The sequence below is a fragment of the Choloepus didactylus genome, chromosome 10 (genome assembly GCF_015220235.1).
Source record: "Choloepus didactylus isolate mChoDid1 chromosome 10, mChoDid1.pri, whole genome shotgun sequence".
NCBI lineage: Eukaryota > Metazoa > Chordata > Mammalia > Pilosa > Megalonychidae > Choloepus > Choloepus didactylus.
In genome coordinates, this window is record NC_051316.1 from 47,120,750 (window position 1) to 47,148,282 (window position 27,533).

General features: G+C 39.5%; 1 protein-coding gene across 4 annotated transcripts in view; it reads right to left on the reverse strand.

Annotated features, from left to right (window-relative positions):
• Positions 1-1,338: 1,338 nt before the first annotated feature.
• The window catches only part of TJP2 (tight junction protein 2), a 145,524-nt gene continuing 119,329 nt past the window's right edge, over positions 1,339-27,533 (reverse strand). For 3 of the 4 annotated variants that reach the window (XM_037797362.1, XM_037797360.1, XM_037797359.1), the window contains 12 exons: positions 25,397-25,505; positions 24,560-24,770; positions 23,682-23,869; positions 21,830-21,925; positions 20,941-21,020; positions 20,331-20,541; positions 8,375-8,475; positions 6,970-7,182; positions 5,708-5,818; positions 4,217-4,531; positions 3,367-3,452; positions 1,339-2,344 (listed from right to left, as the gene is read on the reverse strand). In XM_037797362.1, coding sequence (XP_037653290.1) covers positions 2,179-2,344; positions 3,367-3,452; positions 4,217-4,531; positions 5,708-5,818; positions 6,970-7,182; positions 8,375-8,475; positions 20,331-20,541; positions 20,941-21,020; positions 21,830-21,925; positions 23,682-23,869; positions 24,560-24,770; positions 25,397-25,505 — 1,887 coding nt within the window. In that variant the 3' untranslated portion in view covers positions 1,339-2,178. The remainder of the gene's footprint in view (positions 2,345-3,366; positions 3,453-4,216; positions 4,532-5,707; positions 5,819-6,969; positions 7,183-8,374; positions 8,476-20,330; positions 20,542-20,940; positions 21,021-21,829; positions 21,926-23,681; positions 23,870-24,559; positions 24,771-25,396; positions 25,506-27,533) is intronic. The other variant, XM_037797361.1, reaches the window with a different exon arrangement.

Consider the following 27,533-nt stretch of genomic DNA (forward strand, 5'->3'; position numbering starts at 1 on the left):
ATGTTCTTCTTCCATCTTTTCGTATTTGCCTAACACCACTTCCTTAACTATATATCCCGTATATATTGTAGGCAGCCTTAAATCCTTCCCAGAACAAGGCAGAATATGAATAAAAGGGGAGTGGCCACCCAGGCCTATCGGGCACCCTACTGGACAGTCTCAGGAACAGAGGTCCTGCCTGTCTGCACCACTTAATGTGTCACAAAAGTGCCAGATGACAGCCCAGCTCCTGCTCCTTGTTTTACAAAAAATATATAAAATTTTATATATTTATATAAATTGTTATATATAAATATAGAAAATGTTATATATAAATTGTTATGTATCTAGTCATATATAACATATATGTATTTGGGTTTGGTTTCTATCTATCACTCTCTGGAATACCCAGACTTTAATCGGTGCCTTGAGGACTGCTCAAAAATTCAAGGTATGTACAAAACAGTTTATGAATTATAGCACCCACATTTCAAAACAGGCACAACCAGGGACAAATTTACACTATAACTCAGTTATGAGTAAGCTGGATTTCTAACTGGATTAAAACACAAGCCTACCATCTTTCTGTTCATTTGTATTATAAATAACCCTTGATGGAAACTAAGACCCTTTTCTCCTCCTTTCCCAAATTCAATATACAAGCCTGAAATTCCAAGGCTGTCATCCTTAAATTCTAAACACATTTTAGCCTTCAAAGAGTGAATGTGGGAGTGTAAATTGATGAGACCTTTCTATGAAGCAATTTGACAATAAACATTAAGAGCCTTAAAAATGTTCCTATGCTATTACTCAGTATTCCACTTCTGAGAACTCACCTGCAGAAAAATGTGAGAAATGCTGACCCACTGACATTAAAAGAATGGATTATGTACAAAGAGACTCATTTCATGAAAAAAAGGTTAAAAAAAATGGAAATAATCCAAACAGCCAACAATGAGGGAATGATTCATTTATGAAGCAGCTATGTAATCTGTTTTCCTGCAGTTATGAGTAATGATGTGTGCATGGAGTTTTAGCTACATGAGAAATCTTCATGATAGAATATTAAATAGAAAAAGTAAGAATTCTATTCTAAGAATGAGAAATAGAAAAAGTAGGAAACAGAACTGCAAACACAGTACAGCCTCAAATATGACACACACACACACTCTCAAATATATTGGAGGAAATGCATCAAAATTATCCGAGTAATGGGATTAAGGGTAATTTTTTTTCTTCATGTGTCTGCATTTTCCAATGTTCAACAATGAGCATGTCTTGCTTTTATGATCAGTAACTGAAATAAAAGATGCATTTGCAAACAGGAACTACTGTAGAAGTCCACCACAAAGCAAATTATTGATTTGCAAAGTACTCCTTTTTATTAAATTATAAAACTAATTTCTGTCAATTCACACACTTTTGGAAATAAAACATGTATTTTTCTTGAATATTTGCTTTTGTGGAACATATGGTTCTTAAACAAAGAGACAAGTTTCTATACCAACTTCTTGGTCTTCAAGCTATTTAGCATTTATAGCCAAACTACCAAGTATATCTATTATATATACAGTCAGAGTTTACAGAAAAATATTACAAAGACAAATGCCTTGAAAAGATGATACAGTGCAAGGAAAACCATTAGGTATTAAACTGCTATAAAAATTTAGTCAAAATAATTTTTAGTCCATCATGGCTTTGCATAAAGCTTTGGAGGAAGAAAATTTAAGACATTTCTCATAAAAGGCACATAGAGAGTTGTAATAAAATACTTCTTTGAATTTAGTTTTGAGTCCCACAGTATTTTTCATTCCTTTTCTTTCACATTCTGTCTCAACTGAAACAGTCCTTGAAGGCAGCTATTAATGAAGAAAAATAGTTATTACTTCTTAACATACATGTTAAAAATACAAAAACAGAATTAATACAGATTTTGGTCCACTGAAGCAGGTAACAGTGTCAGACTATCGTGTCTCTCTTAATTCTGAGCAAAAAAACCAACTCCCTTAACCCAGTCTCAAAAATAGAGCCTTCAGTTCTTAATGTGTATTGCCTGTCCCTCACGTTCTGCATGAAAAGAACACAACCTCAGGCCCCATCACATCTCCACAGCACATTTTTACTGGAAAAGAGCTATCCCAGAGACTTGTTATTCTGACACAGTGACAGGTGGCCACAGAAGAGGCGATTCTCAGAAATCTATAACTCCGTGTCCCGGTATCGGGAAGGCTGGCCATAATACCCGCGCTTTGAATGTTCTGACAGCTGCTGACGGTACTCCTCCTCCTCGATGTCACTGCCACAACTTCCTCTGGTATCCTGATAGACTCTGGAAGGAGCTTTCTGTGGCTCAGGGAGTCTGGAACTAAGAAAGTAGAGTATTAAATGCACTCCAAGCATGTTGTGTCCTCTGGTTGCCCATGAGGTGTGCCAAATAGCACAGTGGGCCATCACCTAAGACAGGTCACTCACCTCTCAGCCCCACTCCAGGTTCATACAATGGTGGGGGTGTGGATGTGGGAATGGGGCCAAGGCCACTGCCAACCTGGGCAGTGAGAGAGTAAGCTGACCAGCTGCTCCTTGACCTAAGAATTCCCTTCCCCCAACTGGAAAGAGATGGGGCAGCTGGGCAGGCACCTTCTCCACAATAAGCTCCCTGGCTACAGCCTCTCCCACCAGAGTGAGTTCTCTGCCAGTTTCAGTCAGCTCCTGTCTGTTGTCAGGGGCAATCTGGTCAACTGTGTTTCCCTTCAAGTGATAAAGAAGAAATTTGCTTCTAGTTTTCTATTCCTGTAAAACTAAACTCTAACTTCCAGTGAGGATGGCCGCAAAAAAAAATGTGACTTTTTCTTTTCTCAGAAGCAGGAAATGAACTAGTATAGAACCTCAATAAGACCACATCATGATAATTCCTAGCAGTTAGGTGGCATTTTAAATATAAAGCATTTTACCAACATCGGCCAAGTAATTGTCACAATTCCCTTCAGACCAGAGTTTGGCACAGTATCCTGACTTTACTAGGTGATACAAAGGAATTAAGGGGCTTAGTTAAGAGCCAGAAAATGTTAGTGACACATCAGGAATTTTGTTCATGTGCCTTTCTAACACAATTTAATGTAACTGACCTCTAATATGAAATGGAAATGATTATACTGTCAGTTAGTTTTTAGCACACAAGCAAAATTATCACAAATTTTTGACTCAGTAATTTTTACAATTAAATTTGACTGAATAAGATAATTAGCTGACCAGGGGGGAAAAAAAAAAACACCTCTTGTTGCTCTGAAATCTGGGTGAAGAAGATTCTTTCTCAAGGGCCCAAGTCCCAGAGAAACCCCCTCTGCCCTATCTGGAGCTTTGGACCTATACCTACCAGGCAGCCCTTACCTCATATGCTGGGGCAGACCAGGGTCTGGCTTATGTGTTTTGATTGGGACTGCATAGATATCAGGATGCTTCTGTGCAATTTCAATCTGTGGTGGTTAAGAAAAAAAGAAAAAGAGGGAAAGAATGACCTGTTGGAGTTTGCTTGCTGGTTTCTCGCTGGTCCCACCCTTTCCCCATATCCTACTTCTTTTCTATTGCCATTTCAAGGAGAAGAGGAAACATGGAGGCAACTCTAGTTTTCATGGTTGTGTGATGCCTGATGACACATCAGACAGGAAAGAGCAGCAGCCTAGAGGCACTGCTGTTGTAGTGACAGACTTGGGTAAAGAAAACTCCCATATCCACTGGGCAGAATATGTTCCATGGACCTTTACTCAAATTATTTTAACTTCTGAAAAAGTTATATGTCCACATGGTACAAAAATTCCAACAGTTTGTACTACAATTTATGGGCCTTTCAATGTTAGCACCCACATTTGCTTGTTTTCTATAGCAAATATGGAAGCAAACTGAAATTCACTTCCTGAAGAAAAATCACTTCTGAAAAGCACTAATTCTCTTGTCACACTTCCCTACTCCAGAACTCAATTTAAAGTTCTGAAATACTAAAAGCAGAATTTTATTTATGTATATTGTTGGGCCTTCTTAAGGGGAAGAAAAAGGGATGTACCGATAGCTAGCAATATGGAGATGACACACAACACAGGGAACACCTTTGGGGCCATGTGTGCAAACATTTCTTTCATGTTTGCAGCAGTGGAAAAAGGACTGTGAACCATTATACTGAAGTAAAATGTATTTAAACCTCTTGTCTACACACCAAGAGAATCCAGTGGTTTAAAATAATTACCCTTGCATTCTGTGCTTCTTGGAGCTCTTGCATTCTCTGTAATCTTGCCTTGTGATCCATCTTCTCAAATATTTTGACTTTGCCCAGGACGGATTTGGGTGCTCTCTCTTGCTCCTCACTGCCCTCTCCCACCTCCTCACTCTCTGGGGGAGGGATGGGAGTGGAAGGCTTCAGTATAGACCGTCCGAAGGAAGGCTTTGCTGCGACGGGAGGGGGATAACCTTTGGTAGATGCAACAGAAATTTCTGAGGGATTTGACTTGTATTCGTAGGATTTGGGAACGTCAAAGGATTCTTCTCTGTTTTGGGTTTTGGTCTGCAGAGAGGAATGACATTTTTACCTTGGGCTTTCAGTTTATTTTCAAATCTTTATTAGTGATTTAATACACTCCATTTCCTGATCAGTTTCCAAAGGTGGTCAGCAACTGTGAATACCATTCCAACAAGAAATCAGATACAGCAGGGCCAAAAGCCAGTGGTTGAGCATCCTGAGCCCTACCCTCCTTTCCTAAGAAGAGAATTACGAGCTCTGGGAGACCAAGAGAGTGCTGGGGAAGTTCTGGGGGGACTGGAATTGCTAAAGGTAGACAACAAAGACCTTGAATAATTTCATATACTAGGGGAGATTAGAATCTTGGGGAGGACCTCAGAACAAGTCAGGTCTCAGGACTGGAGAAGTCACCTCCTGATTTCACACCAAAGGGGAGGCCTGTGTCCAGCTGGAAGTGAACCAATCTGGGGGTGGGGGTGGGGGTGTGGTTGACAGCACACCATGCTAATGACCCTCTCTCCCCAGCATTTTGATTCTAGATCTGCTTATAAATTTTCACTGTTGATATATGTTTTTGAGTTCACTAGTTACTACTGATAGCTTACACAATGATTACTTTCTTCACATCTAAATTATTGAGTAAAATACTGGGTTATAAGGAAAAACCTATAGTCACAGCTTTGATTCAGACAGGGGATAAAGAATCATATGACAGATGCCCAAGAGTCCTTACACTGATTCTGTTCTGGATAAGGATTTATTGGGGGGGGGGGGGGGATTAAGCTGTTCTTATAATGAGAGGCATTGTTTACAATGGCGGGGATTGCTTTCTTCAGCAAATCACCAATAAGGACTTTCTGGTGCGTCTAAAAGATTATGGGAGAAAATTTTAATCGGACAGAAAAAGAAAAACATTTTTTGAGATTGGTGGTTCTGGACATGCAGTATTTGTCAAACTTTTATTAGTTATACAAAAAAATAAATAAATGAAATGAAGGTTAACAGACCCAGTTTGTACACTCTCCTAAAACTGCCTTTCACACCTATCTTTCTCCCTTCTCTAATTTTTGGTTTCACCCAACAGGTCAAAAACCAGGCTTTAACAGAGAACACAGAGTCAGATTCCACCCCATCTCACTGTGCGTGCTCCTTCCCTGCTCTCAGGGGGGTTCCTGGAGCACCTGCCTTTTCTTCCTTCCCCTGGGCCTCCCAGCCACGTACCTTGGGCGGCTCTGGCTTGAATGCTGGGGGTGGGCTATTGTCCCTAAGTTGATCTCTGCTAGCAGCCCTCCTCATCTGAGCTCGTGGCTCTGGGCTGGGCTTCCTTATGCTCTACAAGACACAAAGGTTCGTTCACAGCAAGAACATCCAAGCAGAGAGAAGAAAACACTCATCTGCTTTGCTGGAGTTCTGCTAACTTGTTTCATCCAAAAGTTGAGGTACTGGCTCAGTGCTTCTTTACTGAAAAGGCAGAAACCAGGTATATTCCCAGGAACAAACATTAAAGGACACATTTTTAAAACTGGCTGCAGCATTCGATGTAGTAGTCTCTGAAGTATAATAATAATAAAAAAAAGTCCTCATAAAGTCTAAAATGTCTACAGTGCAGACATTCAGAAGTTAATTTACTCTTTACAATTTGTCCAGCAGTATATACTACAGGGTTGGGGTTTTTTGTTTTTTGTTTTTGTTTTTTTGGTATTGTGGGGTCCCTGCCCCTTCAGTTTGAATTTTTAGTACTTCTATTTCATCAAGAACAAAATCGCTCACTGAAATGAGATAAACTGCTAAAAGTAATAATTATCCAAATATATGGATAACCTCATTTATGAAGATCATTATGCCAAAGTTCTCTAAGGTACAATTAACAATTGTTCTTGTCCTAAATTAGTGCCTAGAGAGGTGATTTCTAGGATCATATAAGCTGTCTATTCATTGGCCAATGGAGGCCTTGTACACAATTGGATATATTTTGATCACAAGCTCAATTGAAAAACTGAAATAAAAGAGAGAAGGAAACTGATGGGGAAACACTCAGGAGCTATGGCAGGATTAGAAAGGTTAAAGGTAGCAGGGAGAGAAAAAAAGCAAGGACACAAAGAGTACAGAGAGAGACCTAATCAAAGGTTACAAGTAAATACAATATTGTATTTAAAAAGGAATGTTCCACTTGTAATTTAGGCAGTGGCACATATGGCCATTCAGTTTATTCACTATGCCTACAGGCATCAGGGTGATGAGAAATGATCACTCAACCTCTGCCGGGGCTGGTTTTCCTGCCCCACTTTCCCATGGGCCTCAACCACAGTCACAGAGTCATGGATGTGGAGAGAGAGACTCCCTAGACGTCATCTGCTCCAACCCTTAAGAACAGCTTCCACAGCACCCTGAATATACAGTTGTCCAGAAGAAAGAAAGTTGAACACCAGAACTTCCTTCTCCTGCCCTCTCGGCCTTGCAGCCCGTAGCCTGCCTAGCCTCACCTCCTCATGCTGCACCGGCTCAGAGGAGCGGGTGATGGAAGACACCAGCGGCTCCTCAGCCAGCTCATCCAGCTCATTGTCAGTGTAGGCGCCTCCTTCACCGTCGGTGTCTTCAAAGTCACTGATGAGGCGGCTGTCGCAACTCAGATAGTCCGCGCCCATGGCAGTTAAGTAGGACATGCGGTCTTCGGGGTCATCATCCATCCCTTCCATCTAGAGGAATTTGTTTCGGAGGGTCAGTGGGGTCTGACAAGGCTCCTGGGAGTGGGAACTCAAGCAAATTCCCAAGGGCTCAGCCAAGCAACTGAAATCTGAAATGTGCTAGAAAGGGAATGCACTTTATTTTCCCGAAATCACTTGGCTTTAAATTAGTACACTAATTTTTGTGCAGGGATTCCAATTAGGAACACTCTACCCTTACCTTGCTACCATCCATCCTCAGATTGTTTTGCTTTCCTTCTACAACCTGATTCCCTTCTAGCTTTTTCTCCTGGTACTTGTTTCCTAATAAAAAACACACACTGCCATGTCCTGCACACGTCTCCACCCATCTATAAGATTCTCAAATCCTCAAGGGCAGAAGCTATGCCCTGTCCAACTTGTTCTCACCATGGAGATTAGCAGTGTCTACCCAACTGTAAGCACTCAGTCAATTCTACGTACATTGACTACACATCCAGATCCTGAAGAGCAAGGCTGTAATTCAGTGATGTAATTAAGTCAACTGCACAATAAAGTCTCACAAACTACCTCAATTTAGTAGCTTGAGTAAAAGATACCAGCACCAAAGACTCCAATAATCAAAGGAACCACAGGAAGTTATCTAATCTCTCTCCTCCCTCCCTGTAGCAGAGCCAGGTGTGAACTAAACCATCTCCACAGATGAGAAGCCAGCCAATATGAGAAGCCTAGACAAGCTTCCTAAGGCCCTCTTAACACCTGTTCAAACTCCTAGAACTACTGCACATTCCCTGCCACCTTTTTTTCTAGGCAAATGATTCCAGCTCCATTAGCATTTCTTCTATTAATTTTAACCATGTTCTCCACACTCTTCAATTTCACCTCTCATCTCCACTCTAAGTTTCCTATGTCCTTAGTAAGCTGTGGTGCTTGGCACAAGATCTTGTAAGCTCTGATTAGTGTACTTAGAATATAACACTAATTATACTATGTTAAAGGTAAAAAGGGAAGTGAATGTAGAGCTACATACCTCACGTTCTGCTTTTCTTTTAAAAGTCCCTTAATTTTATTGTTTTTTTCAAAGAATTTACAAAATGTCAAACTTGATTAAAACACATATTGAAATCACCTCAAACAGGCACAGTTTTACTACATTCACTACCCTCTTTAGAAAAGATTCAGAACATGGATTCTCACCTCATTGCAAAGTGTTTAGACAACATACCTTTCCTTCAGAGACCCAGACTGCCTCTCCTTGTTGATGCTGAATTGTGTCCTTCAAGCTGCCAAACCAGCTATCATTGGCTGAATTTAAATTAATTGTACCTAAAGAAATATAAACGAAAAGATTTGCATCAATTTCCAAAGTGTGACTATTAAGAATATCACTTGACATAATTTACATTCATTTCTATCATATATGAATTAAAGCTTTGGCAAATGCAAGAAAAAGTTTGCAGATATTTGAACACTAAATCCTTTTAGATGAATGGAATTAAAACTATTAATCATCCAGCTGTTGAAATTTATATTAGACTGACTACAAAGCTAGAAATTGTAAGTCTATTTTCCAGAACAGTTTCCTTTAAAAAGATATTTTTAAATAGCATGTCTTCGCAAGCACATCACCAAAGATAACACAATTAAAATAAATGCAAAAGTACTGTATTTGTAAAGATAACATAGACTTGTATTTTATAAATAAGAAAAATATATACTAATATACTCAAGGCAACACTTAAGCAGTTAAGTGTATATTATTTTTGATAGCCTTGAACATTTTAGAATACACATATAGATTAATCCTACTGATTGTTAGTAGATTTATTGTACTGGCAAACCAAACCTAAACTGGTGTGCATTTAAGGAACATACATTTCTCATTCAGAAGAAAATACGTCTTATATAATAGTACTTACAATAGATCAACCAGATGTTTTTCCAAGTACTTTATATGTATTTGCTCATTTCATCCTCATACAAAACTTGCAAGGTGGGTATTGCTTTAATCCCCACTTTACAGATAAAAAAAGTGAGACAAAGAAATGAGAGTAACCAGCCCATCTCAGACCAAGAAAGTGGAAGTGCCTGGGTGCAAACGTGGAGCCTGCTTCCAGAGCCTATGGCCTCAGCCAGTGGACTCTGCTACCCAGCTTCGAGCACAAATTTAGAGCATGGATACAAAATGCCAACAAAGTACAATATATGCACTGGTTCTTCAGTAATATGTATCCATGGGCTTACCGAAGATAAACCAGATAAGCAAACTGGTGCAGAATAATAAAAACATTAAGCCAGGCCTAAGAGTATCAGATGGCAGGTATTAGGATTTTCTTGGTTAAACCACACTGTCATAGACTTTTATTAGAAGGCATGGCATTATGTACATTACTTCCAAAGCCAAAAGGAACCATTAAGCAAATTTTGTAAGCACCTGTGCTTCATGTTTTCTTTCTAGTAACGTAGAGTGTTCTTATGTTTAAGAACATGTAAGAAGTTCTAATAGTGACCTTGGATAATCCTGAATGAGCTTACAATTTCTTTAGTTATTATTTACAGCACTAGAATAACTCATACAATGAACAAGCCAAGGAAAATTAACTTTGACTCTTCAGACTTTTGTATCCGTATTATGGTACCTTGCAAAGATTATTCTGCTCATAGCTAAAATGCAATGTCATTTAAATACAGAAATCAGATTGTTCACCTTCAGTTGGTTAGGTAAGCTCCAGGGACAAAAAGAAAGATTTGAACTAAATACATGCAGAACATTAAAGCTGCCTTTTTAATGCTTTATGTTGGAGTTGTCTGAGATAAGTAGAGAATGTATTTTACACATGCACTTGACTTCCTTTAACAGCAAAGAGCTCAACCATGATGCTGCCTCCCTATATTCTGGAACCTTTGGCTTACTGTTGGCTTTTGCTCAAAAAAAGTCTTCCAGATTCTTTGACTTTGAGCACTATTAGTTTCTCCCCTCTGGGCTAGGTCTATGTCCTCTTGAATAGATTTAATATATCTTTCAAACTCACCAAAGTAAAATATTGAAAGGATCATCCCTCAGTCACTGCCTCGGCTGGAACTCTTGAACTACTAGGATTCTGAGGGCTACGAGCAACCAAGTGGCATCCATGCCCACTTCCGGCACTTGTGTGCTTGTGTAGCCAGTGCTTATTTCACCCTCCCCAGCCAAGGAGCTTGGGAAGCACCAAGAACAACAGCCAAAGGTGCTGTGTTGAGCTGGAGGGGTTAGAGGGAAATGGGAATCACTGCTAATGGGTACAGGGCTTTTATGGGGGGTGATGAAAATGTTCTAAAACTGACTGTGGGGATAGCTGGACAACTCCGTGAATATACTAAAAACCAGTGAATTGTACACTTAAAATGGGTAAACTGTATGGTATATAAATTATATATCACTAAAGCTGATTAAAAAAACAAGGTGACATGTGGCTGGGTCAACACTGATGTGCTAGACCCCTCCCTAAATGAGCAAGCAACAACCAAGGAGGCTGTCTGCCCAGGGAGTATCACAATAGTCAACCAGAGTCTCTATACTCTCTTGGGAAACCAAGCAACACTTATTGCAATTTGAGTTCTTTCAGCTAGTACAAAATTTATTTCCCACCCCCACCTCCCAGCTTTTCAAAGAATATATGATGACACAGAAAATACTTTATAAAATGTAATGATGAAACATAATAAAATATAAAGTAATATTACTAATAATCATCACAAGCATTTGTTGAGCACTGCCAAAGTCCTAGGACTGAACTGTACAAATTTCATTTTAATGACAAAAGTCAACTGGGGGAGGCAGGGCAAGATGGCAGACTGGTGAGCTGTATGTTTTAGTTACTCCTCCAGGAAAGTAGGTAGAAAGCCAGGAACTGCGTGGACTGGACACCACAGAGCAATCTGACTTTGGGCATACTTCATACAACACTCATGAAAACGTGGAACTGCTGAGATCAGCGAAATCTGTAAGTTTTTGCGGCCAGGGGACCCGCGCCCCTCCGTGCCAGGCTCAGTCCCGGGGGAGGAGGGGCTGTCAGCTCCGGGAAGGAGAAGGGAGAACTGCAGTGGCAGCTCTTATCAGAAACTCATTCTACTGATCCAAACTCCAAACATAGACAGACTGAGACCAGACACCAGAGAATCTGAGAGCAGCCAGCCCAGCAGAGAGGAGACAGGCATAGAAAAAAAACAACACGAAAAACTCCAAAATAAAAGCGGACGATTTTTGGAGTTCTGGTGAACATAGAAAGGGGAAGGGCCCTGAGGCGCATATGCAAATCCCGAAGAAAAGCTGATCTCTCTGCCCTGTGGACCTTTCCTTAATGGCCCTGGTTGCTTTGTCTCTTAGCATTTCAATAACCCATTAGATCTCTGAGGAGGGCCCTTTTTTTTTTTTTTTTTTTTTTTTTTTAATCCTTTTTTCTTTTTCTAAAACAATTACTCTAAGAAGCCCAATACAGAAAGCTTCAAAGACTTACTATTTGGGCAGGTCAAGTCAAGAGCAGAACTAGGAGAGCTCTGAGACAAAATGCAATAATCCAGTGGCTGAGAAAATTCACTAAACACCACAACTTCCCAAGAAAAGGGGGGTGTCCGCTCACAGCCATCATCCTGGTGGACAGGAAACACTCCTGCCCATCGCCAGCCCCATAGCCCAGAACTGCCCCAGACAACCCAGTGTGACGGAAGTGCTTCAAATAACAGACACACACCACAAAACTGGGCGTGGACATTAGCCTTCCCTGCAACCTCATCTGATTGTCCCAGAGTTGGGAAGGTAGAGCAGTGTGAATTAACAAAGCCCCATTCAGCCATCATTTCAGCAGACTGGGAGCCTCCCTACACAGCCCAGCAGCCCAGAACTGCCCTGGGGGGACGGCACTCACCTGTGACATAGCACAGTCATCCCTCAACAGAGGACCCGGGGTGCACGGCCTGGAAGAGGGGCCCACTTGCAAGTCTCAAGAGCCATACGCCAATACCAAGGACTTGTGGGTCAGCGGCAGAGACAAACTGTGGCAGGACTGAACTGAAGGATTAGACTATCGCAGCAGCTTTAAAACTCTAGGATCACCAGGGAGATTTGATTGTTAGAGCCAACCCCCCTCCCTGACTGCCCAGAAACACGCCCCATATACAGGGCAGGCAACACCAACTACACACGCAAGCTTGGTACACCAATTAGACCCCACAAGACTCACTCCCCCACTCACCAAAAAGGCTAAGCAGGGGAGAACTGGCTTGTGGAGAACAGGTGGCTCGTGGACGCCACCTGCTGGTTAGTTAGAGAAAGTGTACTCCACGAAGCTGTAGATCTGATAAATTAGAGATAAGGACTTCAATTGGTCTACAAATCCTAAAAGAACCCTATCAAGTTCAGCAAATGCCACGAGGCCAAAAACAACAGAAAATTATAAAGCATATGAAAAAACCAGACGATATGGATAACCCAAGCCCAAGCACCCAAATCAAAAGACCAGAAGAGACACAGCACCTAGAGCAGCTACTCAAAGAACTAAAGATGAACAATGAGACCATAGTACGGGAGATAAAGGAAATCAAGAAGACCCTAGAAGAGCATAAAGAAGACATTGCAAGACTAAATAAAAAAATGGATGATCTTATGGAAATTAAAGAAACTGTTGACCAAATTAAAAAGATTCTGGACACTCATAGTACAAGACTAGAGGAAGTTGAACAACGAACCAGTGACCTGGAAGATGACAGAATGGAAAATGAAAGCATAAAAGAAAGAATGGGGAAAAAAATTGAAAAAATCGAAATGGACCTCAGGGATATGATAGATAATATGAAACGTCCAAATATAAGACTCATTGGTGTCCCAGAAGGGGAAGAAAAGGGTAAAGGTCTAGGAAGAGTATTCAAAGAAATTGTTGGGGAAAACTTCCCAAATCTTCTAAACAACATAAATACACAAATCATAAATGCTCAGCGAACTCCAAATAGAATAAATCCAAATAAACCCACTCCGAGACATATACTGATCACATTATCAAACACAGAAGAGAAGGAGCAAGTTCTGAAAGCAGCAAGACAAAAGCAATTCACCACATACAAAGAAACAGCATAAGACTAAGTAGTGACTACTCAGCAGCCACCATGGACGCAAGAAGGCAGTGGCACGATATATTTAAAATTCTGAGTGAGAAAAATTTCCAGCCAAGAATACTTTATCCAGCAAAGCTCTCCTTCAAATTTGAGGGAGAGCTTAAATTTTTCACAGACAAACAAATGCTGAGAGAATTTGCTAACAAGAGACCTGCCCTACTGGAGATACTCAAGGGAGCCCTACAGACAGAGAAACAAAGAAAGGACAGAGAGACTTGGAGAAAGGTTCAGTACTAAAGAGATTCGGTATGGGTACAATAAAGGATATTAATAGACAGAGGGGAAAAATATGACAAACATAAACCAAAGGATAAGATGGCTGATTCAAGAAATGCCTTCACGGTTATAACGTTGAATGTAAATGGATTAAACTCCCCAATTAAAAGATATAGATTCGCAGAATGGATCAAAAAAAATGAACCATCAATATGTTGCATACAAGAGACTCATCTTAGACACAGGGACACAAAGAAACTGAAAGTGAAAGGATGGAAAAAAATATTTCATGCAAGCTACAGCCAAAAGAAAGCAGGGGTAGCAATATTAATCTCAGATAAAATAGACTTCAAATGCAGGGATGTTTTGAGAGACAAAGAAGGCCACTACATACTAATAAAAGGGGCAATTCAGCAAGAAGAAATAACAATCGTAAATGTCTATGCACCCAAATCAAGGTGCCACAAAATACATGAGAGAAACACTGGCAAAACTAAAGGAAGCAATTGATGTTTCCACAATAATTGTGGGAGACTTCAACACATCACTCTCTCCTATACATAGATCAACCAGACAGAAGACCAATAAGGAAATTGAAAACCTAAACAATCTGATAAATGAATTAGATTTAACAGACATATACAGGACATTACATCCCAAATCACCAGGATACACATACTTTTCTAGTGCTCATGGAACTTTCTCCAGAATAGATCATATGCTGGGACATAAAACAAGCCTCAATAAATTTAAAAAGACTGAAATTATTCAAAGCACATTCTCTGACCACAATGGAATACAATTAGAAGTCAATAACCATCAGAGACTTAGAAAATTCACAAATACCTGGAGGTTAAACAACACACTCCTAAACAATCAGTAGGTTAAAGAAGAAATAGCAAGAGAAATTGCTAAATATATAGAGACGAACGAAAATGAGAACACAACATACCAAAACCTATGGGATGCAGCAAAAGCAGTGCTAAGGGGGAAATTTATGGCACTAAGCGCATATATTAAAAAGGAAGAAAGAGCCAAAATCAAAGAACTAATGGATCAACTGAAGAAGCTAGAAAATGAACAGCAAACCAATCCTAAACCAAATACAAGAAAAGAAATAACAAGGATTAAAGCAGAAATAAATGACATAGAGAACAAAAAAACAATAGAGAGGATAAATATCACCAAAAGTTGGTTCTTTGAGAAGATCAACAAGATTGACAAGCCCCTAGCTAGACTGACAAAATCAAAAAGAGAGAAGACCCATATAAACAAAATAATGAATGAAAAAGGTGACATAACTGCAGATCCTGAAGAAATTTAAAAAATTATAAGAGGATACTATGAACAACTGTATGGCAACAAACTGGATAATGTAGAGGAAATGGACAATTTCCTGGAAACATATGAACAACCTAGACTGACCAGAGAAGAAATAGAAGACCTCAACCAACCCATCACAAGCAAAGAGATCCCATCAGTCATCAAAAATCTTCCCACAAATAAATGCCCAGGGCCAGATGGCTTCACAGGGGAATTCTACCAAACTTTCCAGAAAGAACTGACACCAATCTTACTCAAACTCTTTCAAAACATTGAAGAAAATGGAACACTACCTAACTCATTTTATGAAGCTAACATCAATCTAATACCAAAACCAGGCAAAGATGTTACAAAAAAGGAAAACTACCGGCCAATCTCCCTAATGAATATAGATGCAAAAATCCTCAACAAAATACTTGCAAATCGAATCCAAAGACACATTAAAAAAATCATACACCATGACCAAGTGGGGTTTATTCCAGGCATGCAAGGATGGTTCAACATAAGAAAATCAATCAATGTATTACAACACATTAACAAGTCAAAAGGAAAAAATCAATTGATCATCTCAATAGATGCTGAAAAAGCATTTGACAAAATCCAACATCCCTTTTTGATAAAAACACTTCAAAAGGTAGGAATTGAAGGAAACTTCCTCAACATGATAAAGAGCATATATAAAAAACCCACAGCCAGCATAGTACTCAATGGTGAGAGACTGAAAGCCTTCCCTTTAAGATCAGGAACAAGACAAGGATGCCCGCTGTCACCACTGTTATTCAACATTGTGCTGGAAGTGCTAGCCAGGGCAATCCGGCAAGACAAAGAAATAAAAGGCATCCAAATTGGAAAAGAAGAAGTAAAACTGTCATTGTTTGCAGATGATATGATCTTATATCTAGAAAACCCTGAGAAATCGACGATACAGCTACTAGAGCTAATAAACAAATTTAGCAAAGTAGTGGGATACAAGGTTAATGCACATAAGTCAGTAATGTTTCTATATGCTAGAAATGAACAAACTGAAGAGACACTCAAGAAAAAGATACCATTTTCAATAGCAACTAAAAAAATCAAGTACCTAGGAATAAACTTAACCAAAGATGTAAAAGACCTATACAAAGAAAACTACATAACTCTACTAAAAGAAATAGAAGGGGACCTTAAAAGATGGAAAAATATTCCATGTTCATGGATAGGAAGGCTAAATGTCATTAAGATGTCAATTCTACCCAAACTCATCTACAGATTCAATGCAATCCCAATCAAAATTCCAACAACCTACTTTGCAGACTTGGAAAAGCTAGTTATCAAATTTATTTGGAAAGGGAAGATGCCTCGAATTGCTAAAGACACTCTAAAAAAGAAAAACGAAGTGGGAGGACTTACACTCCCTGACTTTGAAGCTTATTATAAAGCCACAGTTGCCAAAACAGCATGGTACTGGCACAAAGATAGACATATAGATCAATGGAATCGAATTGAGAATTCAGAGATAGACCCTCAGATCTATGGCCGACTGATCTTTGATAAGGCCCCCAAAGTCACTGAACTGAGCCATAATGGTCTTTTCAACAAATGGGGCTGGGAGAGTTGGATATCCATATCCAAAAGAATGAAAGAGGACCCCTACCTCACCCCCTACACAAAAATTAACTCAAAATGGACCAAAGATCTCAATATAAAAGAAAGTACCATAAAACTCCTAGAAGATAATGTAGGAAAACATCTTCAAGACCTTGTATTAGGCGGCCACTTCCTAGACTTTACATCCAAAGCACAAACAACAAAAGAGAAAATAGATAAATGGGAACTCCTCAAGCTTCGAAGTTTCTGCACCTCAAAGGAATTTCTCAAAAAGGTAAAGAGGCAGCCAACTCAATGGGAAAAAATTTTTGGAAACCATGTATCCGACAAAAGACTGATATCTTGCATATATAAAGAAATCCTACAACTCAAAGACAAAAGTACAGTCGGCCCAATTATAAAATGGGCAAAAGATATGAAAAGACAGTTCTCTGAAGAGGAAATACAAATGGCCAAGAAACACATGAAAAAATGTTCAGCTTCACTAGCTATTAGAGAGATGCAAATTAAGACCACAATGAGATACCATCTAACACCGATTAGAATGGCTGCCATTAAACAAACAGGAAACTACAAATGCTGGAGGGGATGTGGAGAAATTGGAACTCTTATTCACTGTTGGTGGGACTGTATAATGGTTCAGCCACTCTGGAAGTCAGTCTGGCAGTTCCTTAGAAAACTAGATATAGAGTTACCATTCGATCCAGCGATTGCACTTCTCGGTATATACCCGGAAGATCGGAAAGCAGTGACACGAACAGATATCTGCACGCCAATGTTCATAGCAGCATTATTCACAATTGCCAAAAGATGGAAACAACCCAAATGTCCTTCAACAGATGAGTGGATAAATAAAATGTGGTATATACACACGATGGAATCCTACGCGGCAGTAAGAAGGAACGATCTCGTGAAACATATGACAACATGGATGAACCTTGAAGACATAATGCTGAGCGAAATAAGCCAGGCACAAAAAGAGAAATATTATATGCTACCACTAATGTGAACTTTGAAAAATGTAAAACAAATGGTTTATAAGGTAGAATGTAGGGGAACTAGCAATAGAGAGCAATTAAGGAAGGGGGAACAATAATCCAAGAAGAACAGATAAGCTATTTAACGTTCTGGGGATGCCCAGGAATGACTATGGTCTGTTAATTTCTGATGGGTATAGTAGGAGCAAGTTCACAGAAATGTTGCTATATTAGGTAACTTTCTTGGGGTAAAGTAGGAACATGTTGGAAGTTAAGCAGTTATCTTAGGTTAGTTGTCTTTTTCTTACTCCCTTGTTATGGTCTCTTTGAAATGTTCTTTTATTGTATGTTTGTTTTCTTTTTAACTTTTTTTTCATGCAGTTGATTTAAAAAAGAAGGGAAAGTTAAAAAAAAAAAAAAAAAAAAAAAAAAAAACAAGGAAAAAAAAAAGATGTAGTGCCCCCTTGAGGAGCCTGTGGAGAATGCAGGGGTATTCGCCTACCCCACCTCCATGGTTGCTAACATGACCACAGACATAGGGGACTGGTGGTTTGATGGGTTGAGCCCTCTACCACAGGTTTTACCCTTGGGAGGACGGTTGCTGCAAAGGAGAGGCTAGGCCTCCCTATGGTTGTGCCTAAGAGCCTCCTCCCGAATGCCTCTTTGTTGCTCAGATGTGGCCCTGTCTCTCTAGCTAAGCCAACTTGAAAGGTGAAATCACTGCCCTCCCCCCTACGTGGGATCAGACACCCAGGGGAGTGAATCTCCCTGGCAACGTGGAATATGACTCCCAGGGAGGAATGTAGACCCGGCATCGTGGGACGGAGAACATCTTCTTGACCAAAAGGGGGATGTGAAAGGAAATGAAATAAGCTTCAGTGGCAGAGAGAATCCAAAAGGAGCCGAGAGGTCACTCTGGTGGGCACTCTTACGCACACTTTAGACAACCCTTTTTAGGTTTTAAAGAATTGGGGTAGCTGGTGGTGGATACCTGTAACTATCAAACTACAACCCAGAACCCATGAATCTCGAAGACAGTTGTATAAAAATGTAGCTTATGAGGGGTGACAATGGGATTGGGAAAGCCATAAGGACCACACTCCACTTTGTCTAGTTTATGGATGGATGAGTAGAAAAATAGGGGAAGGAAACAAACAGACAAAGGTACCCAGTGTTCTTTTTTACTTCAATTGCTCTTTTTCACTCTAATTATTATTCTTGTTATTTTTGTGTGTGTGCTAATGAAGGTGTCAGGGATTGATTTGGGTGATGAATGTACAACTATGTAATGGTACTGTGAACAATCGAAAGTACGATTTGTTTTGTATGACTGCGTGGTATATGAATATATCTCAATAAAATGAAGATTAAAAAAAAAAAAAAAAGTCAACTGGGAGAGCTGATGAAAGTGCTAGAATGTTTTGTGGGATTTTGAAATATACCTCACCTGAGTCTCTAAGTCCACTCCAGTGGTTTTGAAACCATGTCATGAATGCTTCAGGAAGAAGGGAGGGAGAGAGGGAAGGTAGGAAGGTAGGAAGGAAGGAAGGAAGGAAGGAAAGGAGGAAGGGAGGAAGGGAAAAAAAAACTATTTCTCTTTGTGGCCTCTCATATCCATGCATGAACCCCAAATCTGACGCTCCGAGGGAAGCCCCTCATCATTCTATGAACATAAGGCAGGAAAAAAAAGTGGAGGTAGGATTACATCATTCATAATCATGTGGGCCTCAGTTTTCTCATCTGTTAAATTGAGGAACTGTGTTAGATAGCCCCTAAAAACTCTCTCAGCATTAGAAAACGCCTGTGCTGTAATGTAAATAGAATATTGGACACATAGTCAGAGATATTACAGTTTCCATCTGGGCTCAGCTGCATACTACATGTGCAACTTGCAGAAATGTCAGCATTTCTTATAGCCTAGTAAAACAGTGTGTAAGAAAGGTTGTACCATAGTTAGCTACCACTGCTGCTACTACTATCACTACTACTATCATTATTTCTTCTAATATACCAAGATTAGGAAAGGATATTACACTGGCCTAAAGAACCCATTTCCCAAAGAGAGTATGTGACCCTCACTCTCTGGAACTATAGAAGGATAGACAACAATGACAAACAAAAGATATCTATGAATATACCCAAGCACAAGCTCATAAGCTCTTAAGGCTCTACCTTCATAGAAATCCAATTTACCAAGAATCATTTCCTCCTTTGCATTTGGTTCAACTATCCCTCAGTTACAACATTTCACCATAGTAGTCAATAGTGCATCTCCATCACTTTAAGAAGAAAAGCCATTGATGATAAAATAAGAGTTTAAAGTAGGCAGACATTCGTTCCCCCTCCTCATCCCCTAGCGAAAGAGATATTAAACAAATAATAATAAAAATGAACCAAAAAAAAGCACATAAGTATCATTATATTAGGTATTATTATTGCAGCTAAAAACAGGAATAATAAATCCTTCAAATCATCTAGTATCGGTTAGTGTTCAAGTTGCTATTTCAGGGACATTTTATAATAATGAAAACAAAGTTCACTTCTTAAGTTAGTGTATGCATTGATGGTAAGTAGAGAACAATGACACAATCAATACTGAATGTGGGTGCTGGGCAGTGAGATAGGCTCAACCACTAGCTTTGCAGTCCCACACACAAGCTTGGGGGCACTTGTGACTAAAAATGTGAACCAGCAAAATGACCAATTGTTACATGTCACGAGTCTTCTATTTTCATAGACTATCAGTCAAAATTTCAAAGTTAAATGTACAAAAGCTATAGGTCTAATTCACCTATTTTATAGGATTAATTACTTTTCACAGAGTCATGAACAGGATTTCAAATTCCCTTTCAAATTATTATATTTCTTCCGTTCTTCAAATCTCCATTCCTCACTTTTGGGCAAAGAGCCTAAATGTTAAGTTTCACTTACCTGTAAAAAGATGTGCACAAGTTTTTTTGAGCTTGTTGGCTTGATCATATAACTTTCGAGAACTTTTATTGGATGCTGGATTCAACCTCTGTCTCATGGTTTTGACACCTTGTCTAGAGTCTGGGTTGAAAAAAATCACAATCGGGAACCACTGGGTATAATTCAACAGGTCTACAGCTTTCGGAGTCACATCTAACAGTGCATGCTTATCCTGTTACAAATGGGGGAAAGTTACATAAATGAGTATGTCAAGTAGGATAGTTTCAAAGGGTTTGTTTTAATGAATAACTGCAACAGATATAACTTGTAAATGTAAATAAAAAACATTTCCCTCCACATTATGTGCACTTCAATGCTATCAATCCATCAGAACTTCTGATAAAATTAACAGATTATTTAGTATAGTGCTAAGAACTCTAAGGGAAAAAGAAACAAAAACAAGACATCTCTGCCAAAGAACAGTGTCTGGTTTTCCTAGAGTGAAACAGCTTAATTTTTTCCATTAACACTTAATGATTATTAAAATAACAGATTGTATTCAAAAAATTCTGCAGCAAACCACAATCCAATTTCTTCTGACAATACATTTCCTTCAGATGAATTTTCTCACCTGTTCAATAATTTGCCTCACGGTATTCAACCGCACTACCCCGCTAGATTTCTCAGATCCTGCGTCTTTTGGTTCTGTTTCTGCAAAAGCACAAACAAGGAGCTAAGTATTCCTTTTAAAGTCAGTGACAACCAAATATTCCAATTTAGCACCAGCAATAATGGGACATCTGACATTAGGTGCCTTCTAATGAGATGCAATGGGAAGGACCCCCATTACCTGTTTATCCTAAATCTAAAGAAAGAGTTAACCCAGTTCAGTAGGGAACAAGCTATGAGACAACTGGCTTGGAATCTTCAAAATATCAATGTTACAAAAGAATTTAGAAAAAAGCAGGGGACTAGCAGGACAACTGAAGAAATCTAAATAACATTATCATATCAATGTTAAATTTCTTGGCTGTGATAACAGTATTGTGTTTGCGTGGGAAACTACCTTGTAGGAAACTACCCTTGTAGGTAGGAAATTCACACCGAATAATTCAGGGCTGCAGTGTTGTGATGTCTGCAATCTAAACTTTCAAATGGCTCAGCATAAATTTTTAAAAATGTATGTGTATATGTATATATGTGTGTCTGTGGGAGAGAGAAAGGAAGCATAAATGGCAAAATGTTAACAGCCAGTGACTCCAGGTGAAGGATATGTGGATGTTAATGATTCTTTCAACTTTGCAAAATACCCTATCATAAATAATGGACTATAGTTAATAGTACAATTATAAAAATGTTCTTTCATGAATGTAACTAACATACCACACCAACACAAAGCATTAATAATAGAGTGGTATTTCAGAGCCAGCAAAATCACGTGGGAAAAAAAAGAATCTTCAAAAAATTTTTATTCCAAAATAAAAATTGGGGGAGAGAGAAAAAGTCAGTGACAGACTTACTAGCAGTTTGAAACAGGTCAGGTAACTCATTTGCCAACTTTTCCATTGCTATATCTGCAATGGGGCCAAATAAGACCACAGGTCTCTTGAAACCAGCTGAAATGAGACAACAAATGCCATTAAAACACACACACTTGCCTGTTAAGATAGAAAGCAAAAGTATTTTATAAGCTTTTGATAATACAACAAAATGAAAGAAATTTTGTGTCCTTTCATCTCCATTTCAGCCCAGCTCTTTTCTGAAGAATATGTCTTTATTTCCCTCACTATTTTTAAAGATAAAACTTCTCTAGGGGTAATATATAGAATTTTTTCAGGTTACAGAAAGAGGCCTCTCCTTAGAAGACTGAACAGCTAACTTTTCTTTAAAATTCAGTTTTATTGAGATATATTCACATACCATACAATCACCCATGGTGTACAACCAACTGTTCACAGTACCATACTATAGCTGTACATTCATCACCCCAATCTATTTTTGAACATTTTCCTTATACCGGAAAGAATCAGAATAAGAATAAAAAATAAAAACGAACACCCAAATCATCCCCCCCTCTCCCACCCTATTTTTCATTTAGTTTTTGTCCCCATTTTTCTACTCATCCATCCATACACTGGATAAAGGGAGCGCGATCCACAAGGTTTTCACAATCACACCCCTTGTACTCTACATTGTTATACAATCGTCTTCAAGAGTCAAGGCTACTGGGTTGGAGTTGGATAGTTTCAGGTATTTACTTCTAGCTATTCCAATACATTAAAACCTAAAAAGTGTTATCTATATAGTGCATAAGAATGTCCACCAGAGTCACCTCTCGACTCCATTTGAAATCTCTCAGCCAGTGAAGCTTTATTATGTTTCATTTCGCATCCCCCTTTCGGTCAAGAAGATGTTCTCAATCCCATGATGCTGGGTCCAGATTCATCCCCGGGAGTCATATCCTGCATTGCCAGGGAGATTTACACCCCTGGGAGTCAGATTCCACGTAGGGGGGAGGGCAGTGAGATTACCTGCTGAGGTGACTCAGTTAGAGAGAGAGGGCCACATCTGAGCAAAAAAGAGGCACTCAGGGGGAGACTCTTAAGCACAATTATAAGCAGGTTTAGCCTCTCCTTTGCAGTAACAAGCTTCATAGGGGCAAGTCCCAAGACAGAGGGCTCAGCATGTCAAGCCGTCAGTCCCCAGTGTTGTGAGAACATCAGCAATAATCCAGGTGAGGAAGTCCAACACCTCCACATCCTCCCCAAGCTCCTCTGGGGGGCCCTGAATATATATTTTTAATTCTCTGCCCAAATTACTTTGAGATGTGTTGCTATTTCACTCTAACCTATACAGACCTACCATATCTCACTTCCTATTCAAAGTTTGATGTAATTGTGGTGTTTGAACAAACTGACTGTAGAAGTTATATTGTTTAGAAAATATAGATCCTACACCAAATAAACATTTTCTTCCCTTGGTCTCACATAGAAGTTGAAGTTTTAACACAGTCAATTTCAACCTTTACCCCTTTGGCCTGATTTGCCCTAGTCTTAACCAGATCTGTTTCATTCATATCTCTAATTGAAGTCTGGGCTCTTTTTCAGTTTTTTTTTTTTTTAAACAGTTGCTATACATTAATACTGACATTCACATTTGCTGGGCTCTAGCTCTGAGTTTCAGGTGTCACACAGATACCCAACTGAACAGCTAACTTTTGCATACATCTCATTTCTTGTTTGAAAAGGAGTCATAACCTGACTCTGGCCTAAGTGATGAACCTAACTTAGAACCTAACAGTCACAGTCTGAAAATGAAGAGAAACAGGCTCAGAACCAGTCAAGTTATTTCCTGGCCCTGAGGCTCCCTCACCTTCTCGCAGCAAAACCCTTTCGTAAGCGGGGAATTTGGTGCTAACCGACACAACGGCTGTTAGGTCTTCCCGACTCTTCCTTAAGTTCTTCTTCATTCCGGACCTCTGGCCACGCATTCTCCAGAAATCTGCCCTGTCCCCAGCATTGTCTCTCTGGGCATTCTGAACACTGGCCATCTGTTCAGCTCTGAGAGAAGAAACCATGGGAAGTAAATATCTAAAGACAGAAAATGTGGCCAATGTGCACGGTTTAAATAAATCAAGTCAACTTCAGCTTGACAGTAAGGAAGTTTCACCTGGTGGGAAACGTGGGACCTTTACTTCCAGATGGAGGCAGAGAGAGGCTGGGCCTATATAAAATCCACTGGACATAGCTCAGTAACAAATACGTGCAATTTGGCTCAGTTCTGATAGGCTGGTGTACAGAAAACACACCCAGAATACCTGCCAAAATACAGATGTCTTTCCTAGTTCTCCCCACCGTCAGCCAACCAACCAGTCTCACTGGGATGCATCAGTGTCTCCCAAGGATGGGGTCAGGTACCAGACAGGGACAACTTATTTCTAAGAGGTACTGCTGTGCTACAGCTGCTAGGAACTTATCTTGTACTCTGTACAAGGTAGTAGATACTCCTTAGGAAATCATTTAAACATCAGCCAAAGAGCAACAAGCTTGTGATACCAAGTACTCGTAGCAAAACAGATGGCAGGTATTTTACAGTTTTAGGCCTTTCCCAGTAAACAGGTAGATGATGGGAGATGACGTGAGAAATAATGAAGGCATGCAGGGTTTCTTTTCTGGGTAGGAAGGCAGGGCACTGCATTCTGTAGGGGGAAGGATTAAGAGGGCTGTGTGGGAGGGTATGATCTCAGATACCTGCTTTTGTTGGGGATTAAGCCTTTCTCCAATTCGTTTCCGATCCTCACGGCCAGCCAATGGCCCAGCTTTCCGTCATACAGGGTATCTACCACTCGGAAGACCTCCCCCCTGGTGAAGGCCAGGCTCTGTGGCATTTCCTTCTCACATTCAAAGTGGCTTCTTATAAAAAACGAATCCCCTCTGCCACAGGCCAGTATGTCTCTATACACTGAAAGACAAAAGCATTCTTTGCTGCATTTGGCTGCATTATTCTTGTTTCTCTTTATCCCTGTTCACCTCCTTTAACTTCTCTCCATTCAGTGAACTCAGTGCATAGACCTCAGGGACCCATGACTAAAGAGGCAGGACAAATAACTAACTTTGTGAGCTGCTAATCAACCCCCTTGATTAATCTGTTTGAGGCAAACAGAGGAGGTATTAGCAACCTACACTTTCCTGGTGAAAACACCAAATCTGGAAAGATTAAGCAACTAGTTAAAGACTGGTAAGAGTTAACAAGGGAGCTGATCAGCAGCTTTGCTGTCTGTCATATGGAAACCCAATAATGACTCCAGACAGTTCTGAAGGACATGTCACTGTCCAGAAAAGAAGTTTTATTCCAAATTGACATGATTAGTAAATTTTTTGGGAGTCACAGAAAACATTTTTTTACAAAGAGTTTAATTGTTTCCAAATTTTCTCCATACTCATGAACCAGGATTAAGCATCATGATCCATTCTAATTTTGTAAGACCTGGATTTACCTATTCTGGTCCCAAGATGCTTGCTTCTCTCACCACCACCCTCCCACCCCACCTCTACCTCTAACTAGACCAATAGACCACATTTGCTCACCATCAGCTCGGCTCTGAGCTAAAATGGTCACCATTTCTCCCTTGGGGATTTCTAACAGGTAGAGAACAGCATCCTCCCGAACTAGCCCTCGGAAATCTTGTGTATTCACCTGAAGGAAGGGCAAACAGAACAGAAAACGAGGTTTATAATAAGATGCCACCCAAGCTTTTTGCTTGTCTGTTTCCATCCAGGCCTGCCCAGTGCAAAACTATGATGTAAAGGAGCCCTTAGTGTTCCAACTCAGTCTCTCCCAGCACCTGCCGTGGACCTGGGCTGTCTGCTGTGTGGTCATCAGAACCACTGCTGCCTCCCCCTTAGGGATATGCCATTCCATGCTGGATTTGATATTGCAGCAGATTCAAACTTTATATGGCGTATCTGCCTCCCTCTCCTCTTTCAATCTCTCACAGAGGTGGCTAGGCAGGTAATATACAAGTGTGACACAGATAACTATCACAATAAGGAACAGCGGGGTCTGTGGCAAACAAGCATGCTGGTCCAGCTTTAGACATTCACATTGCTTTTGAAACAGTTCGAATATAAGCTTGCAAAATAAGGATTCTGGACAATTTCACCTTTCTCCTACAGCTTCTATCATTTAACAAGTGTTTAATATGAGTTTAAGAAATTAATAGCATTAGCCTTAAATGAAAGAACATTAGTCTAACAGCATAGCCTTATATATTTAAGCTCCTGGCACACACTTATTTCTGGCAAGCTGCCACAACATTTATTCTCCACTGATTCTATGGAGGCACTGTAAATAGCTCTTTGTAGATGAGTTAGAAAGCAAGTAAAATTGAACGGTGGCAAAAAAAAAAAAAAAAAAGCTATTCTGAAATCTTAATTATGTACCTTTAAAACCAATGCAAAACAGAATAATTACAAATAAATGCAAAAATTAATGTAAAGTACATAATATGTAAATATATTGTAGACAAGAAAAAAAAAGAATTCCTTTGAAATATTTTCCTCAATCAGTGAGAACTGTAAAATCCTTTTAATCACAAGAGCAATGCTTTATTATTGGAAAAATTATCATTAATTGGGCCTTTCTTAATTAAGATGGAAATGTATATGTGAAAATAAGCATTAGACCAAATAAAGCTTATCTGGTGCTTTTAAAATAAAGTGATTCAATAAAGCAGCCATGTTTACTTTTCAAACAATATTTAGCATTTCAGGTAACTGCCATTCCTACCTCTCCATCCCATAATTAGGGATTACTGTACTTTAGTGTCCAGTCCTTTCTTGTTCTATTTGAATATCTACATCTGTATCTATATACAGCCATATATGTTTTTACATGCTACTATTTATGCTTGTATTGATTTGTCATTTAAGTAAGACAAGGCCACCAGGCTGGGGGAGGACCTTGAAGGTCCTCTGCCCATCTTTATGGCAACGTAAGACCAACTTTCAATCAAGCAAAAACGATAATGGTCAAAATTAAAGCACACTTGGGAAGTGCATTTTCTAAATCCACATGGTAATAGCCAAACCTAGGAAATATTTCCCCCTTTCCATCCCATAAAAGTTTCTGAAAGAAAAGTGACAACTAAGCCAGACAAATAATAGCAAAGAGATAGTCAAGTACAAAAAGACTAACTCAAATGTATTTCTGCTATTGATAAGGCACATGTTCTACTACAGCACAAACTCATGCTTTCATTTCACATGTCCAGCTTTCATCTTTATAAAAGTAAAGAGCCGCACTTAAAAAAATCTGAAACAGAAATAGTTTCAATACATACAACTTCATCTTGTATGTTCAATACGGCCATGAAAAAGAGCAATGAAACAAATTAGAGTAGGAAAGGCTAGGGCAGCACTTTTACACTTGAAGGTTAGATTGCACAGTCCCTACCAATAAATATCCTCTTTCATTAGCTGTTTAGTAGTCTACAGGGTATAGCTGTGTCTGCTTTGAGTCTGCAAAGGATTCTGTATCAGCTACAGTTTACAATTGTGTTCCAGTTTCTCTGCCTCGGTAGGCGAATTCAATCTTTTTCACCCCTTTGTAGAAATGAGGGCTCTTTTTGTAATCAAGAGAAAATTTAATCATGCCCAAGAATGAAGACCATCTACTGCTTGACCTCCACATGGGATTACAGCAAAAGAGGTCAGTTCCCACAGT